We start from the raw sequence: 15,061 nt of genomic DNA, 5'->3' as shown, positions 1-15,061 counted from the left end.
CCCAGCCCAGCAGCCCGACGCCGCGCGCTCCTCGGGGCGGAGATCGCCGCGCCTCCGACAAAGCCGCCTTGAAGGCGGGGAGGGGCGCCGGGGACCCCCGAGGCGGGGACGGGGGGGGGAGCGCTTTCCTCGCCGGAAAAGCCTCCGCGCAACAGCAGCCCCCTCCTTCTCCCGGGTCAGGAGCGAGAGCTTTGGGTGCTCCTCAGAGTAGACCCATTGAAATGCGTGCGCGGGAGCCGGACGCTCTCCGCTGGGCAGATGAGCCGGGATAAGCATCCTGCCGGTGGTTCCCACGCCGCCACCCGTCGCGACTACCGACAGCTTTTGGGGGCGGGGGGGGGGGCGACGAAGTTGCCAGAATAGCGCCACCTGTGAACAAGCAGCTGCCCCCGAAGTTATTGCAGTCCAAAGCAAGAACCTAAGGATAGACACCCGCCTGCCTGGAGCTCTAACCCCTACTCACTGTGTAAACTACCAGCTGGAACCCCTTTTGTCAGGAGAGGGAGCTCTCGCGCTTTGGAAATGAGCCCTGGGATTGCCTACTCGGGCTGGCAGCAGCGGCTCGCCAGCAGGGGTGCTAACTTGAATTAAATATTGGGGGGCGCATAATCGATCACAAGAAACATTGCACACAAAATGTTTGAATTGCAACTTCCATCAACTTTGCAAGGGGGCAGTCCCCTCAATTTGGTGTGTGTATGTGTGAAGGGCAGTGGCGTAGCACAGTTTGCTGGCGCCCAGGGCACGCCTGCACGTTGGGCAGGGCACAGAGGGTGAATGGTTCAGTTGGTTGGCATCCGTCTGTCTCAGTAGACAACAACAGAGCGCACCTTCAGGGGTGAAGTCAACCCACTGGAGCATTATAGCTCCTGCTGTGGCTGGAGAGACTGATGCAGCAGAGACATGTTTTGTTTCAGCTGGGGCAGATAAAGGCATCCAGTTGTGCTGCAACAGATGCACCCTGGCATTTCTTCTCTCTGCAGTGCTCCTTGCAGTCATCCCTCTTCTGGTCACTGCTACAAATGCACAGTGATCTGCAAGGGATTCTCACCCAACAGGAGGCACTCCCTTCCCCGCTCTGGGGCAGCCCACTCCTCTCCTCTCAGCCACCCATCGGAGAGCCCTGCGTCCAGCTCAGTGAAGCCCCTTCACGTCCCCTCCTGCCGGGGTGCCTGGTTGCCTGACGGGCACGATCGGAGGTGAGGCGCCCCTCTCTGGCCTTGTCGTGGCCTGTGCACCTCCCTGCAGAGTCTGCGAGCGGAGCAGGGAAGCGCCCTGTGCTATCCCGGCACCTAGCAAGGATGGCACAGCTGGCAGCCCACCTGATCCGCTTGCTGGCCCTCCTGTGGCGCAAACTCCCCCGGGCGGGGGCTGTTAAGGGGCACCGGGCGCTTAGAGGGAGGCTTCGCTGGAGGTCACCTGGGCTGCGATCTGGGCACCTCCTACATGCAGTGCCGAGTGCACGTCGGACCACGCGATGTAAACGAGCTGGACCGAAGTGCCCCCCCCCTTAAAAAAAGGTTGAAAACTCTGGGAAACAGGGGTTGGGCACCGGCAGAGAGATATTTGTGTCAGGTTCGCAGACACCTCTGGCACGAGTCAGTCCGTTGGGTCCATCTAGCTCAGTATTGTCTACACTGGCTGGCAGCAGCTTTCCAGGACTGAAGGCAGGGAGTCTCTCCGAGTCTTACGCAGAGATGCTGCCAGCAGGGTATTAAACCTGGGAGTTCTGCATGCACACAGCCTTTAGCCACCACCCTTTTAGAAAGCGGCCTCTGGTGGGCCAGTGTGGAGAACAGGGTGCTGGACCAGATGGGCTGCTCTTACACGTCTTGATTCCACTTTTTAGAGCTCTGCTCTGCGCAGGGAGCAAGTCCTTAAGAGGAAAATGTCTGCAACAGCGCAAGTTCAAAGGACTTTATTCGAAATCCAAAATAGTCAAAAAGACACCCATAGGGATGAAAGACATTTTTAAGCGGGATAATTGTACATAGCAGAACACATTTAAAAATAAGGCCACTCCGGACAAAACCAGAGGCTGTCCAAAAACAAAGTCTTAGGAGGAAGAGGAGGATCTCAAGAAGGGAACTGGAGCTCGGGCGCTAAACCACTTCCAAAGTGGGAGAAAAATATTCAGCAGAAGGAAAATCGCTATGCAAACAGTGCATTTGTCGATAAAAGAGCAAGATGCACTTCAAAACAAAGCACAAGTTTTTGTTTTGCTTTTTTTAAAGGCAGGCAGCTGTTTGCACTGCAATCCTTCTTAGGCAGAAATGCCCTGACTGTGGGACTGTGCTAAAATTGTTGAGAGTCTCTGGGATCCTGAAAGCGCAGACCCTCCTCTGCTTGGAGATCTGCCCTGTTGCCTCCCATTGATCAACTGTGACGGACTAGAAGGGAAGAAAGCATGTCTGGCACAGAGAGAACCGCCAGGATTATTTTCCTGTTAAAAAGGCTTGCAGAGAATCCCAACTGAGGTCTCTCTCCCCACAAAAACAAAAAACACGTACATAGCACACTGGAAAACAACTTACAAGTAGCCAGTCCACAGTTCCACCACACTTAAATGAAGACAACTTTTGGTCAATGGGGGAAGGTCATAGGTCAGCGTTAATTCTTGAGAGGGGATGTTGGCGGAGGGATGGAGAGGAGTTAAAAGTTGCTGGAGCCTTTTCGTCCTGGATTCTGGCCACTCTCTTCTCTGTGGCAACTTCCCAAGTAAATCGCGAACACTTTTGCCCCAAAGGTATCAGACCAAGTCTCCCAATTGTGTGTAAAGCACAATTCGTCTCACCCCACCAACCCCAGCATTTAGAAGCTCATTTGAGGTCAATTACTTAAGTCCATTCCTCCTCCTCAGTGGCACGACAACACAGCCCCGCTGTTGCCAGAATGGGGTGTTGTTCAGTAGGGGGTGAGCAGCTGGTCTGGAGGGCTCCAGTGTCAGCCTGCGGGGGAAAACAGTGTCCTTAAGGCCAAGAGATCTGCAGCTCCAGCAATGCCCCCCCACCCCACAACAGCTGCCTGTCACCCCCATTTCCTGGGCTCAGCCACACTGTTTCTTCATGCCCCGACCCCCCAACCCAGGAACTTTATTATTTTAGTTACTCACTGAATTTATCTCCCACCTTTTCCTCCAAAGTGGTGTGCATAGTTCTCTCCCTTAATTAATGCCCTCAAGGTAGGTTAGGCTGAGAGAGGCACTGACTGGCCCGAGGTCACACCAAGGGTGTATCATCCTGGCCCAGTGGAGATTCGAACCCTGGTTCCCCCAGACCCTGGTGCAACACTAACCAGTGGCGTAGCGTGGGGGGTGCAGGGGGGGCTGGCTGCACCAGGCGCAACATCTGGGGGTTAGGGTTAGGGGGCGCAAATCCACGGGTTAGGGGGCACAAATTACTTGCCTTGCCCCGGGTGCTGACAACCCACGCTACGCCACTGACACTAATGACTACATCACCACCATCATCACCACCACCAGGGCTTGCCGAGTGCCCTTCTTCACACCCAGTGCTGGGACACCCAGTGAGAAAGGAGGAGAACATACGAGCCTGCTAGGGAGGTGTGGAAGACCCCCGTCTCTGCTCAGATAAATCTCGTGACCTGCAGGAGCAACAAGGCATGCTTCAGAATCAGCCCGGCTAGTGAACTGACTCAGCTTCTGCAGCCAGTCGGGAACAGTCGATAGATCCATCGCCCTTTTGCTTCAGGTAGCCAGAGCTGAGCAGGATGAGTCAGGGGCCTCCCTCACATTGCCGCACCTTCTATATAGGGCTCATTCTCTCCTCTGCCTCCCTAGGATTCACTCAGACCCCTTCATATACAGACTTCCTGGCACTGCTGAGCACCCCCCACATCCATCACTATGGCCCAAGTACTCCAAGCAGCAGGCCAGATGCAGCTGCCCTTTTAAAATTACCCATAATGACCCTGAACCTAGCATTGGCCTGGGGCATTGTGGGAAACGAAACAGGTGGCTGCAGCCAAAACTGCTTGCCAGCTTGGGCCCGGTGACGGAACAAGGAAGCCCCCGTTCTCTTGCTGCCGTATGTGGAGCCAAGTCCAGTGCCTTCCGGATCATGCTGGACCCTAAAAATGCGCAGCAGCCAGCTGAGTGAATGGCCAGGGATGCTGGGAGTTGTAGTCCAGAAAAGGCCACTGGTCTCCCCAATCCCTGCCTTAGATCACAGAATCACAAGAGTTGGAAGGGGCCATGCACTGCAGGAATATTTCGCCCAGTGTGGGTCTTGAACCCATGGCTATGAGATTAAGAGTCTTGTGCTCTACCAACTGAGCTATCCTTCCTGTGGCAATCGGGGCTGGAAGAGAGGCTTCCCCTTCTCTGAGGAACACAGGAAGACGCCTTCTATCAAGCCACACCACTGGCCCATCTAGCTCAATACTGCCGACACTGATGGGCAGCAGTGGCACGCCAGGCTCCTGCTTCTGAATGCCGGTTGCTGGAAACCACAGGAGGGGAGAAAGTGCTAACGTGCTCCAATCGAACGCTCCTGTGCTTCCCACAGGCAACTGTTCAACCACGATGCTGGGCTGCTAAGTGGCTCATTGGCCTGACCCAGCAAGCTCTTCATGTGGTTGGGGACATTCCCAGCCCTTCCTGGAGATGCTGCCAGCAGGGACCATCTGCTCTGCCACTGAACTACATCCCTTCTCCAAGGAGACACCCCTGCAGGATATGCCCCTCTGGCCTTTAAGCACAGAACTGTTCAGTTTCTGTTAATTGGTTCTCATGGGAAACTTACAGATTCTGGCTTCACACAATTAACTCAAGGCCGTGTCAATTTACTCTTGGCAGAAAGCCAAGGTCAGCTTGACCTAGAAACTACTTACTCTGATTGGTTAACGACCAGCACTCAACTCTGTTATCTAGGATTGCTAGCACAGTGTGATGTTGGGTGTGTTAGGAGTAGGAGTGCTGTGTATGGTTAAGAGAGAGAGAGAGAAAGAAAGAAAGGATTTATTTTGCTTTGTTTTGTATGCAGAAACTCTGCTGGTTTTATTTTTCCTTTTAATAAATCCTGTAAATAGTTATTCTGAGTCTAGCTGACTAGTCATTTCCACCTCAACTAGCTTCTTCGCTGTGCAGGAAAACTCTGCTACGTTTGGGCTAAAGCCATTAGAGCTATGCCTGACACTTCAAAGTTCCATGACACCCCGTCAGAGCCAAGCCAGGCCCTCCCCATAGCTCACCTCTTCCTGGACAGAAGGGTCCTCTGCTCTGAGGTCAGCAGCCGCCTCCTCTTGCAGCAGTAGAGATGGGGCTGGGACCTCCTGATCTCCTTCTCCTCCATCCTCTTTCAGGCGCTTTGCTTTCTGGTCACAGGAAAGGGGCTCTGCCCGCCGCTGGTGGGCACCTTGCTTGCCCTTCAGGACCTCCTCAAGGCCTGCTGCCAAGACCATCTTCTGCTGGGCACACCTGGTCAAATCTGCCGCCAGCTCAGTAGCCTCCTGGGACATGGCTTCTATCTTTACCCTCAGCTGAGCTATGTTGGTCCTGACCGTCTCCAGTATACCATTCTCCTTCTCATCGTCGTTGTCATCTTCGTCGTCGTCATCCTCCTCCTCCTCCTCATCGTCGTCCTCCTCCTTGTCCGACGTGTCATTCTGGATCTTCAACTGGGCTTCCAGCTCTGCCAGCCTCTCCTCCTCGGCCTCCATGTCTCGGCGGGTCTTCTCACACCCTGCACAAACATCTGTCACCTAGAATGTCAAAGGAAAACTCATAAAATATGTTTAAACAGGGCTCACAGCTGCTACAGCTCCCATTAACATCTCTCACCACTGGCCACCCATGCTGACTCTTGGGACTGGTGGGAGTTGGGGGCCAACAAGATATGGGGGGCCATAGTTGAAGCAGACCGTCACTAGTTTGCTGCCCCTGCTGCCCTCACCACAACCTGGCCTTCTTTGAGCACACATAGGGGGAGTCTGTGGCCCCCTCGCCAGCTATAGCTGGGCTGCAGTCTCAACCTTCCCTGCCCATGAGCCATGTTGCTCCAACAGGAACGGTGGTGGCCCTGAAGTGTGAATGGGGCCCCCTTTGCAACCAGCAATGACATCTGGATAACCATTGTTATCTTCTCCAATGGGATTCCATGACAGATCACATTAAAAATAAACCACATTTCCTATTTTTCTTAAAATGGCTGTATAGTGGTACCTCGGGTTACAGATGCTTCAGGTTACAGACTCCGCTAACCCAGGAATAGTACCTCGGGTTAAGAACTTTGCTTCAGGGTGAGAACAGAAATCATGCTCCGGCGGCGCGGCAGCAGAGGGAGGCCCCATTAGCTAAAGTGGTGCTTCAGGTTAAGAACAGTTTCAGGTTAAGAATAGACCTCCGGAACGAATTAAGTACTTAACCCGAGGTACCACTGTACTGGATTATCTCACATGTCCAAGTCGCTGGTATGAATGAAAATTTCCTCTGCCTTATCATTTTCAAGTTACTGCAACGGTCCACTTTTACCACGCCAGTGCCACTCACGCTTTGAGTAGTTGTTGAAATATATACAACAACAAAATAATCAGAGCCCTACTCTCACAGTTTGTCTAGCTCAGTGTTGCCCACACGGCCTGGCAGCAGTGGCTCCCCGGGGTGCAGGCAGGAGACACTCTCAGCCTTACCTGGAGACATTGCTGTGGATTGAACCTGGGTCCTTCTGCAAGCCAAGCAAGGGTCTGCCACAGAGTGGTGGCCCTTTAATAAGCTGCCCGATACAGAGGCAGACCCTTGGTCCTGCGAGCTCAGCATGGTTGACACTGACCGGCAGCAGCTCTCTCCAGTAATTCAGGTAGGGGAGTCTTTTCCCAGCCCTCCCTGGAGATGCTGCCAGTGGGGACTGAGCCTGGGGCCTTCTCCATGCAGAGCAGGTGCTCTAGTGCTGAGCTGCGGTCCTTCCTCCACATAGCACAATGAGGGTCACGATCCCCACCAGTCTGTGCCTGCCGACCACCTGTGCGCTGCCGTCCCTCCCTGCCTAACTCTCCAAAGCCTCCTCCCATTTGTTTCTTCTTTTTTTTAATTTTAATTTTTATTGATTTTAATTCGTTTTGCTACATCAAACATTAAAACAAACGAAAAAAACATACATAACACATACACACAAAAAAGAAATACATAAAAAAAGAGAAATAATAATAAAGAAAACAAAAGAAAAAACATCTCCTAACATAAAATACCAACAAATTAGATTACATTTACTAAATAACACACAACACTAATTGACTTCCCTTCATCTCGGTTTCAGAATATATTATATGATTTTTTATCTGCAGTTTCTTTTCCTTAAAAAACTCTTTACATCACAAGTGTTACGTCACACCTACTGTGATTTTTAGATTTTTTACCTCTGTTTCCATATATGTCATAAATTTATTCAATTCTTTGTTAAACTTTATGTCTTTTTGATTTCTTATTTTCTGTGTCATTTTTGCCAATTCTAAATAATCAAATAGTTTGAATTGCCACTCGTTTATAGTTGGGATTTTTGATGTCTTCCAATTCTGCGCTATTAGAGTTCTAGCAGCCACTGTCGCGTACTGAAAGAGTCCAAAGCCTCCTCCCGTTTGTTTCAACAGCAGACAAACTCAAAAAGCTGAACTTGCACCACAAGGCTCAGAAGGGTTCCCCATTAGATGCCCATTCCCCCACCAGCTCATGAAAGACTAGGTCCCATATCTTGCCTGTTGTTGCCCCCCACCCTGCACCGCCCCCCCCCAAGGAGCGAAGCCTTATCTCACCTTCATCTGAAGCATGTCCAGAAGTGATAAGTGGTCCTGGATTTTTTTCTGGGGAACAAGACAGATATTGGCATGAGGATTGGAATCAGCGCCCACAAAGGCCATCTACCCGATATAGCCAGCACCCCCCCTTGCAGTGAAGGGACAGACACTCAGGACCCCCATCCTCACACAGAGAGATCAGGAAAGGCTGCCTGGGTGGCTTAGGTAGTGGCAAGAGAACTTTTGTCAGGGGTAAGGATGTTGTTTTCCATCACTACCAGCCCTGACCATTGGCCACACGGGGTGTTGAGGGAAGAAGAAGAAGAGTTTGGATTTGATATCCCACTTTATCACTACCCTAAGGAGTCTCAAATGGGACGCGGGTGGCGCTGTGGGTAAAAGCCTCAGCGCCTAGGGCTTGCCGATCGAAAGGTCGGTGGTTCGAATCCCCACGGCGGGGTGCGCTCCTGTTGTTCGGTCCCAGCGCCTGCCAACCTAGCAGTTCGAAAGCACCCCCGGGTGCAAGTAGATAAATAGGGACCGCTTATTAGCGGGAAGGTAAACGGCGTTTCCGTATGCGGCTCTGGCTCGCCAGATGCAGCTTGTCACGCTGGCCACATGACCCGGAAGTGTCTCCAGACAGCGCTGGCCCCCGGCCTCTTGAGTGAGATGGGCGCACAACCCTAGAGTCTGTCAAGACTGGCCTGTACGGGCAGGGGTACCTTTACCTTTACCTTTAAGGAGTCTCAAAGTGGCTAACATTCTCCTTTCCCTTCCTCCCCCACAACAAACACTCTGTGAGATGAGTGGGGCTGAGAGACTTCAGAGAAGTGTGACTAGCCCAAGGTCACCCAGCAGCTGCATGTGGAGGAGCAGGGAAGCGAACCCGGTTCACCAGATTACGAGACTACCACTCTTAACCACTACACCACACTGGAGGTGCACCTAGGCTCTCTTGTGCCCTTGGCAAGGAGTTGTGCCCGGCCTCCCAGAGCAGCCGAGGAGCAGTCCGGGGAGTGTGCAAGCAGGCGCCTAGCCAGGGTGGAGAGGTGTGATTTCTGCGTGCCCCCCCCCCGGTCTATGCCATTGGCAGGGTCCAACCCTACGCCTGCCATCTTTCAAAGAAGTTTTTTTAAAAAACTATTTTTGGGAAATTTGCAAACAAGGGTTGCCATATGCCCAGGTTTTCCCGGACATTTTTTGTCGATTGTCAGGGATTCCGCCTGGATGTTCTTTCCAGCGGATGAATCCTGGACGTATGAAGCAGCCTGAAAAGCCTCTGCTCCTGGCAGATTCTCTTAGTCAACAACCTTGTTCAAATCAGGCCTCCTACCCAGCAGTTCCAAGTGCCCCTTTAAGGATCCAGCTCTAAGAGCTACAGGAACACCAGGGTGACAGAAGAAATCAGTGGAGTCCAAGCTCAGAATCTCTCCGCCCCCCCGCTCCCCATGTACCAAGGCTGGTAGTCCTTTCTCCAGGTGAGAAACTCCTTCATTTCAGCAGTTAGACAAGGTGTGCTCCTGGGGCATTTGAAGAAGAAATAAACGCAGCAGCAGCAACAGAAGCATGCTGCCTTTCTGGGACCCATGTCTGCCTATTTGTTGTTGTTGTTGTTTAGTCGTTTAGTCGTGTCCGACTCTTCGTGACCCCATGGACCAGAGCACGCCAGGCACTTCTGTCCTCCACTACCTCCCGCAGTTTGGTCAAACTCATGCTGGTAACCTCGAAAACACTATCCAACCATCTCGTCCTCTGTCGCCCCCTTCTCCTTGTGCCCTCCATCTTTCCCAGCATCAGTGTCTTCTCCAGGGAGTCTTCTCTTCTCATGAGGTGGCCAAAGTATTGGAGCCTCAGCTTCAGGATCTGTCCTTCCAGTGAGCACTCAGGGCTGATTTCCTTCAGAATGCCTATGCAGAAAGTGGGGAATCCCAGCTTATATATCTGGGGAAAATAAGGGGCCTTCAGGACAGAGCTGGAAGCCACCATTTTGCAATCCCAGAGGAAAACCACACTGCGACTTCCCTTAGTTGCTTCCCATTCACCTTCTCTCCCAGGAAAGACATTGTAGAGAAAGAATGAACACAAGAGGATATAAAGGCTTCAAAGAAAGAAAGAAGGAAGGAAGGAAGGAGGGAGGTGTTGCACCCCCCCTATCCAAAGAGCCATCCATCCACAGCAAGAAAGTGGGAGGCAAACTCACCAAGTTCTTCTCAAGGAGGTCAACTGTCTGCATGCTGTCTGCACACCTAGAAAGGGAAATCCAGTCAGTGTCCTGAAGAGAAACAACAAATTTTCAACCCTGAAGCAGGGACTGAGAAGATGAGGCAGGGCTCCGCTCACAGAGGAAACAACACTTTTACCAAGGCAAAAAGAAGTTTTAGTTGCAGGCAAAAGGGGGAATGAACCGAACCAGCCACACAAGCGGTAAAACTTGGGGAGGGATGTGTTGTGAAGAAGTCTGAGATTCCAAATTCATCTCTTTTTCACATAAGCAGCCTCCCTCCCCATACCTTTTTATTCTGTAATTTATCTCTTCTCTGGAAGCCACAAATATACCTTTGCTTATAGATTTCATTCTTGCTGCTGGAATAATTTGTGCTGCATTAGGTGTTTCTGTGCTGCGTTTTCCACAGACATTCCTTCTCTCTTATCACATGGTACCCAATCATTTTTACGGCACTAAAACTTTTTTTGGTTTTGGCTTGTGGACAACTTCAAATATGGGTTATTTTCCATTTCTCATTCTATACTTTTGGCCAAAAAGAAAACAGTGAGAGTCAGCCTTCACTATTATATATTTAAATCATTATTTTAGGCTAGACTTGTATTTTATTCAGATTTTCCAGTATTCTCTATCCTGCATGCCATATTGCTACTTTCCATCTGAAATTGATTCTATTTCCTAGAATTCCACTCTGAATTTGGAGCTCTGTCCCTTTCTTAAACTAAAATGCTATACAGTCAGGACACTTGGAAATGTTATAAATGTTAGCCAGAGAGTTGGTAGAATTTAGGTGGGCTAATGTAGTTTAAATTGTAGTTAATTTTAATCTTGCATATTGTAATCCTTACATATTGCTACAAGTTTTGGGTGCCAGCGTTTGTGGGTTCAAGGCATCCATAATTTATAGAGTAAATGTGGGGTATTAATAAATGCTTGGAGTCAGCCTGGGTGCCAGATGTAGATATAGCAGTGCTGAATCAGCTTCCTGACCAGGAATCACCTGGGAAGAACCATCATGTAGTACAAAAGAAGGTGGTACTGCCTAATAGCAGATGTGGTATGGTGAACAGGCAAAGGCTAGGTTTAGGATTTCAGGCTTGGATGGCAAGGGAAATTGTGGCATTTTGCAAGAGGTTTGAAAAGCAAGGAAGAAGGAGAGCCAGTAGAACTCTTGGTGGGCTGGCTGGAGCATGCTGTAACAAAGGGACAGGCAGCATGGCTGGTTCCTCTGCTTGCAGACCTAAGCCTGCTGCTCCAAACAATAATAGAATCATAGAATTGTGGAGTTGGAAGAGACCATGAGGGTCATCTAGTCCAACCTGCAATGCAGGAATCTTTTGTTCAACGTTGGGTGTGAACCTACAATCTTACGAGTCTCATGCTCTACTGACTGAGCTAATTGATTCAGAAGACCAAATACAGTGGTACCTCGCAAGACGAAATTAATTCGTTCCGCGAGTTTTTTCTTCTTGCGAGTTATTTGTCTTGTGAAGCACGGTTTCCCATAGGAATGCATTGAAAATCAATTAATGCGTTCCCATGGAAACCGCTTGCCGGGCTGGCGGTGCGGAGAAGGGCTTTTCTCCCCACCGCAAGCCTTCAGAACAGGTCCGGGAACAGAGGAGAAGGCGCGCTGCGCTTCTCCTCTGTTCCCGGGGCTTGCGGTGGGAGGAGGGTTTTTCCTCCCCACCGCCAACATTCAGAACAGCATTCTGAATGTTGGCGGTGGGGAGGAAAACCCTTCTCCCACCGCAAGTCTTCAGGACAGGTCCGGGAACAGAGGAGAAGGTGCGCAGCGCTTCTCCTCTGTTCCCGGGGCTTGCGGTGAGAGGAGGGTTTTTCCTCCCCACCGCCAACATTCAGAACAGCATTCTGAATGTTGGCAGTGGGGAGGAAAACCCTCCTCCCACCGCAAGTCTTCGGGACAGGTCCGGGAACAGAGGGGAAGATGCGCCGCGCTTCTCCTCTGTCCCCGGACCTGTTCTGAAGGCTGGCGGTCCACCGTCAGAACAGCCTTCCGAAGGCTGGCGCGGGGAGGAGGTCTCTCCGCCCCACCGCCAGCCTTCGGAAGCGGTCCGGGGACAGTGGGGAAGACGCGCCGCGCTTCCCCGCTGTCCCCGGAGATTTCCCTATGGGCTTTCATCTTGCGAAGCAAGCCCATAGGGAAATTCGTCTGGCGAAGCACCTCGAAAAACGGAAAACTCTTTCTTCTTGCGAGTTTTCCGTCTTGCGAGGCATTCGTCTTGCGAGGTACCACTGTAATCTTCTGCAGATATGAATGCTCTGAACCCTCTCTCCCCTGTAGACTCAGGTTGTGTGTGTGTGAATAAACCATATCATAAAGACACTGCAGTTTCTGCTGTGCCTAACTTCCAAAAGGAAACACAGACCCTGGGTAAACGCCAAGATGATTGGAATCTCACGCAGCTCAGAGATTGGGGTTTTGTTTACCAATATAATGACCACTTAACAGTCTTTCATTCTTATTTTCTTACATTTCCATCACATTTCCCTTCTGCGTTTTACAGAAGTACATTTACATTTTCCTTCTCTAAGATTTGTTTGTGCCTATACTCTGCTTTTAATTACTTTTAATATTGAAACAAAAAAATTAAAGTCATATATCTATATAAAGATATATATATAAGATATAAAGATATTATATATGATAAATGTTCATAACTGCATATATGAACCACATGTCTGAAACCCCACAGAAAAAGTCCTGAAACCATTTTGCCCCTCCCAAATTGACCTCAAATATTTCTCCGCAAGGTCAAAGGAAAATGGAAAAGCTTCCCAATTGTCTTTTCCTTCACAAACCCTGTCTTAAGGGTATGTCTGTGTATGAATAGGGTGAGCCTGTGACCTGGCTCAGGAACTAAGTATTTGTCATTACAAAAGACTGGCCAGGCTCCCCAGAGTATCTAATCAAGTAGCCATTAACAGGTAACCTGTTGCAACAGTTTCAATAAAGATCAGGCTTACTAGCTGTTTTGCTTCTCTGGTTGGCCTCTATTATTTTCTCTGACCAATGGAAAACCTACAAAGGACTTTATAAGGGCTCTTGTGTCCCCCATAAGGGAATAAGGGCAGATTTTTCTTTATTACATATTCTTTCTGGATTATGCTTCCATCGTTCACAAACAAATGCTTCTAACCACCTTGTTTAATATAAAGCTCTACAAAACTGATTCCCGCCTCTGGTCACACCCAGCGGCAACTCTCTTCTCCACTGGAACAAACTGGAAACCTCCCTTTCACACCCACTCCAATATCTTCACTTGCCAGTAACTCCCCATCCTCCCTCCCCAGAGAGGTTTACCCAGGGCAGGGTTGCTGCAGTCTTTACTTGAAGTTTCCTCAGGAGTTGAAAAAAATCAGAATTTTTATATGGCTAAACAGCTGGGGGTTTGTGTGTGTTTTTACAGTTGCCGCTTTAATGTATACCGCCCATGGGTGCAGAAACACGCACAATTATTTATGCCAGAAGCCATTCTGGGAACTTGCCCGTTGAAATGCCGCCCCTGGGTATCAATTATTATTATTTTTTGCATAAACCTACAGGCTGAAGCGCACGGGCTGCGGTTGCAGGACAATTTCATTTTAATTAATCAGTTTATTTATGGAAGTACTTATTAAAGTATTTATGCACTTCTCCCCCCCCCCCCGCGCATAAAACACCAGAGCGAAGCGAAGCAAAATAAACACATATGAGACTTCGGAAAGTTTTGCGGGTTTTTCCCACGCCCGCAGAACGCAGCTAGCCAATCAGAGCTCGACCCCTAAAGCCCCGGATGTTCTCCTGCCAGGGCGGCGGCGGCATCAACTGCCCTCACAACCAGTGACTTTGTCTCTGATTCTATGGGAAGCTAGGGATCCCAGGCGTCCCGCCCCCGAGACAGGAAACGCCCTTCTAGCACTGCCAAGCTCTATGGCGGTCAAGCCGCTTACCCGTCCGCCATCTGACTCCTGCTGTACCCGGCCTTTCGCTCCGCCTCTCCCGTCCTCTCTATTTGAATCATCCCTCCCGTTTCCCGGCATCCCCCGCGCGCCCTGAATTGGTGGCAGGTGGAGCGCGGAGGATGCCGGGAAGCGGCTTGTTCAAATGGGAGCCCCACCCGGAGGAGGACAAGCGAGAAGCTTCGGCTAGAGCGGCAAGATGGCCGGTGCCTAGAGTACAGAGCTGCGCTTCCTGTTTCTTGTGTGACGTTTTATTATTACCCTCTTTAGAGGGGTCAAAGCTAGCCAGCTGCTCCTTAGGAGGGCGCTATGGGGCCCCTTTTAGAGGACGAATCCAAGGGGCAATTAGCCTGTTTGGTTTAAGATAATTTGTTTCCCCTCCCCCCCAATCCTTTCCCCAGAATTTCCGCCCTCCCTTCCCCACAGGTGGGCGGGGTTTGCTGCACCTGGGCTCACCTGGGCAGGTGCCTCACACCTGCTTGAGCCAGCCCTTTTTTTTTGGTATATAATTTTTATTAGTTTTTTAACATATCATTTTCAACAATAATTAAACATACTTTTACATCTTATTCAAATTTTTGACTTCCATCAATCCTGTCTGAAAATTTTCCAATCTACTTTTTTAAAAATAATTTTTATTAGCCGACCAATCAAATCAAATCACATCACATAAATTCCGAATTACAAAGCCGAATTTTAAATTTTTGTTGAGGGGACCCATATTTCAAGTTCCGAAGGGGGATTCCGATCATCTTCTTGCTACTACGTTAATATCCAAATCAGTCCAAATAATGTTCATAATTCTATCCAGTCTTATCTTGCTGTTTCCACATCTCATCTTGTTCGTATGTTTTTTCTTTTTTTCTTTATGATCTCTTCTGATAATCTCCTTAAGCAGATAAACACCAATTATAATCCTGTGTGAATTTTTCCGTTCGTCCAATCCTCATATCAAGATGGTTTCCATATATCATCACTTTCATAAATAACATCGCTCTTTCCATCATTAATCTCTCAAATCTGTCGCTCTTAAGTCCCTCTGAGGAGTCTCACCCACAATATAAAAACAGCTCTATTCCTCCTCCCAGACTTAAGTCCTCCGACAGAACTTGCCAACATGGCGACGGT

General features: G+C 49.9%; 1 protein-coding gene across 1 annotated transcript; it reads right to left on the bottom strand.

The window, feature by feature from the left end:
* Positions 1–2,837: 2,837 nt before the first annotated feature.
* LOC128420344 (uncharacterized) lies at positions 2,838–14,023 on the bottom strand. Its single transcript, XM_053401949.1, has 5 exons — positions 13,925–14,023; positions 9,947–9,992; positions 7,765–7,812; positions 5,212–5,721; positions 2,838–2,948 (listed from the first exon to the last, which is right to left on the bottom strand). The coding sequence occupies exons 1-5, from the start codon at positions 13,993–13,995 to the stop codon at positions 2,838–2,840; spliced, it is 786 nt and encodes a 261-aa protein (XP_053257924.1). The 5' UTR covers positions 13,996–14,023.
* Between the last annotated feature and the right edge of the window lie 1,038 nt (positions 14,024–15,061).

The sequence above is a fragment of the Podarcis raffonei genome, chromosome 8 (assembly GCF_027172205.1).
Source record: "Podarcis raffonei isolate rPodRaf1 chromosome 8, rPodRaf1.pri, whole genome shotgun sequence".
NCBI classification, from domain to species: Eukaryota; Metazoa; Chordata; class Lepidosauria; order Squamata; family Lacertidae; genus Podarcis; species Podarcis raffonei.
The sequence above is the reverse complement of the archived record's forward strand: the minus strand, read 5'-3'. Positions and strand labels throughout refer to the sequence as shown.

Coding starts and splice junctions, on each gene's coding strand:
- LOC128420344 (XM_053401949.1), bottom strand. CDS start 13,995: ATGATTCAAATAGAGAGGACGGGAGAGGCGGAGCGAAAGGCCGGGTAC. Junction 5,722..7,764: donor TGGACATGCTTCAGATGAAG/GTGAGATAAGGC, acceptor TTGACATTCTAG/GTGACAGATGTTTGTGCAGG. Junction 2,949..5,211: donor ACCCTTCTGTCCAGGAAGAG/GTGAGCTATGGG, acceptor TTTCCCCCGCAG/GCTGACACTGGAGCCCTCCA.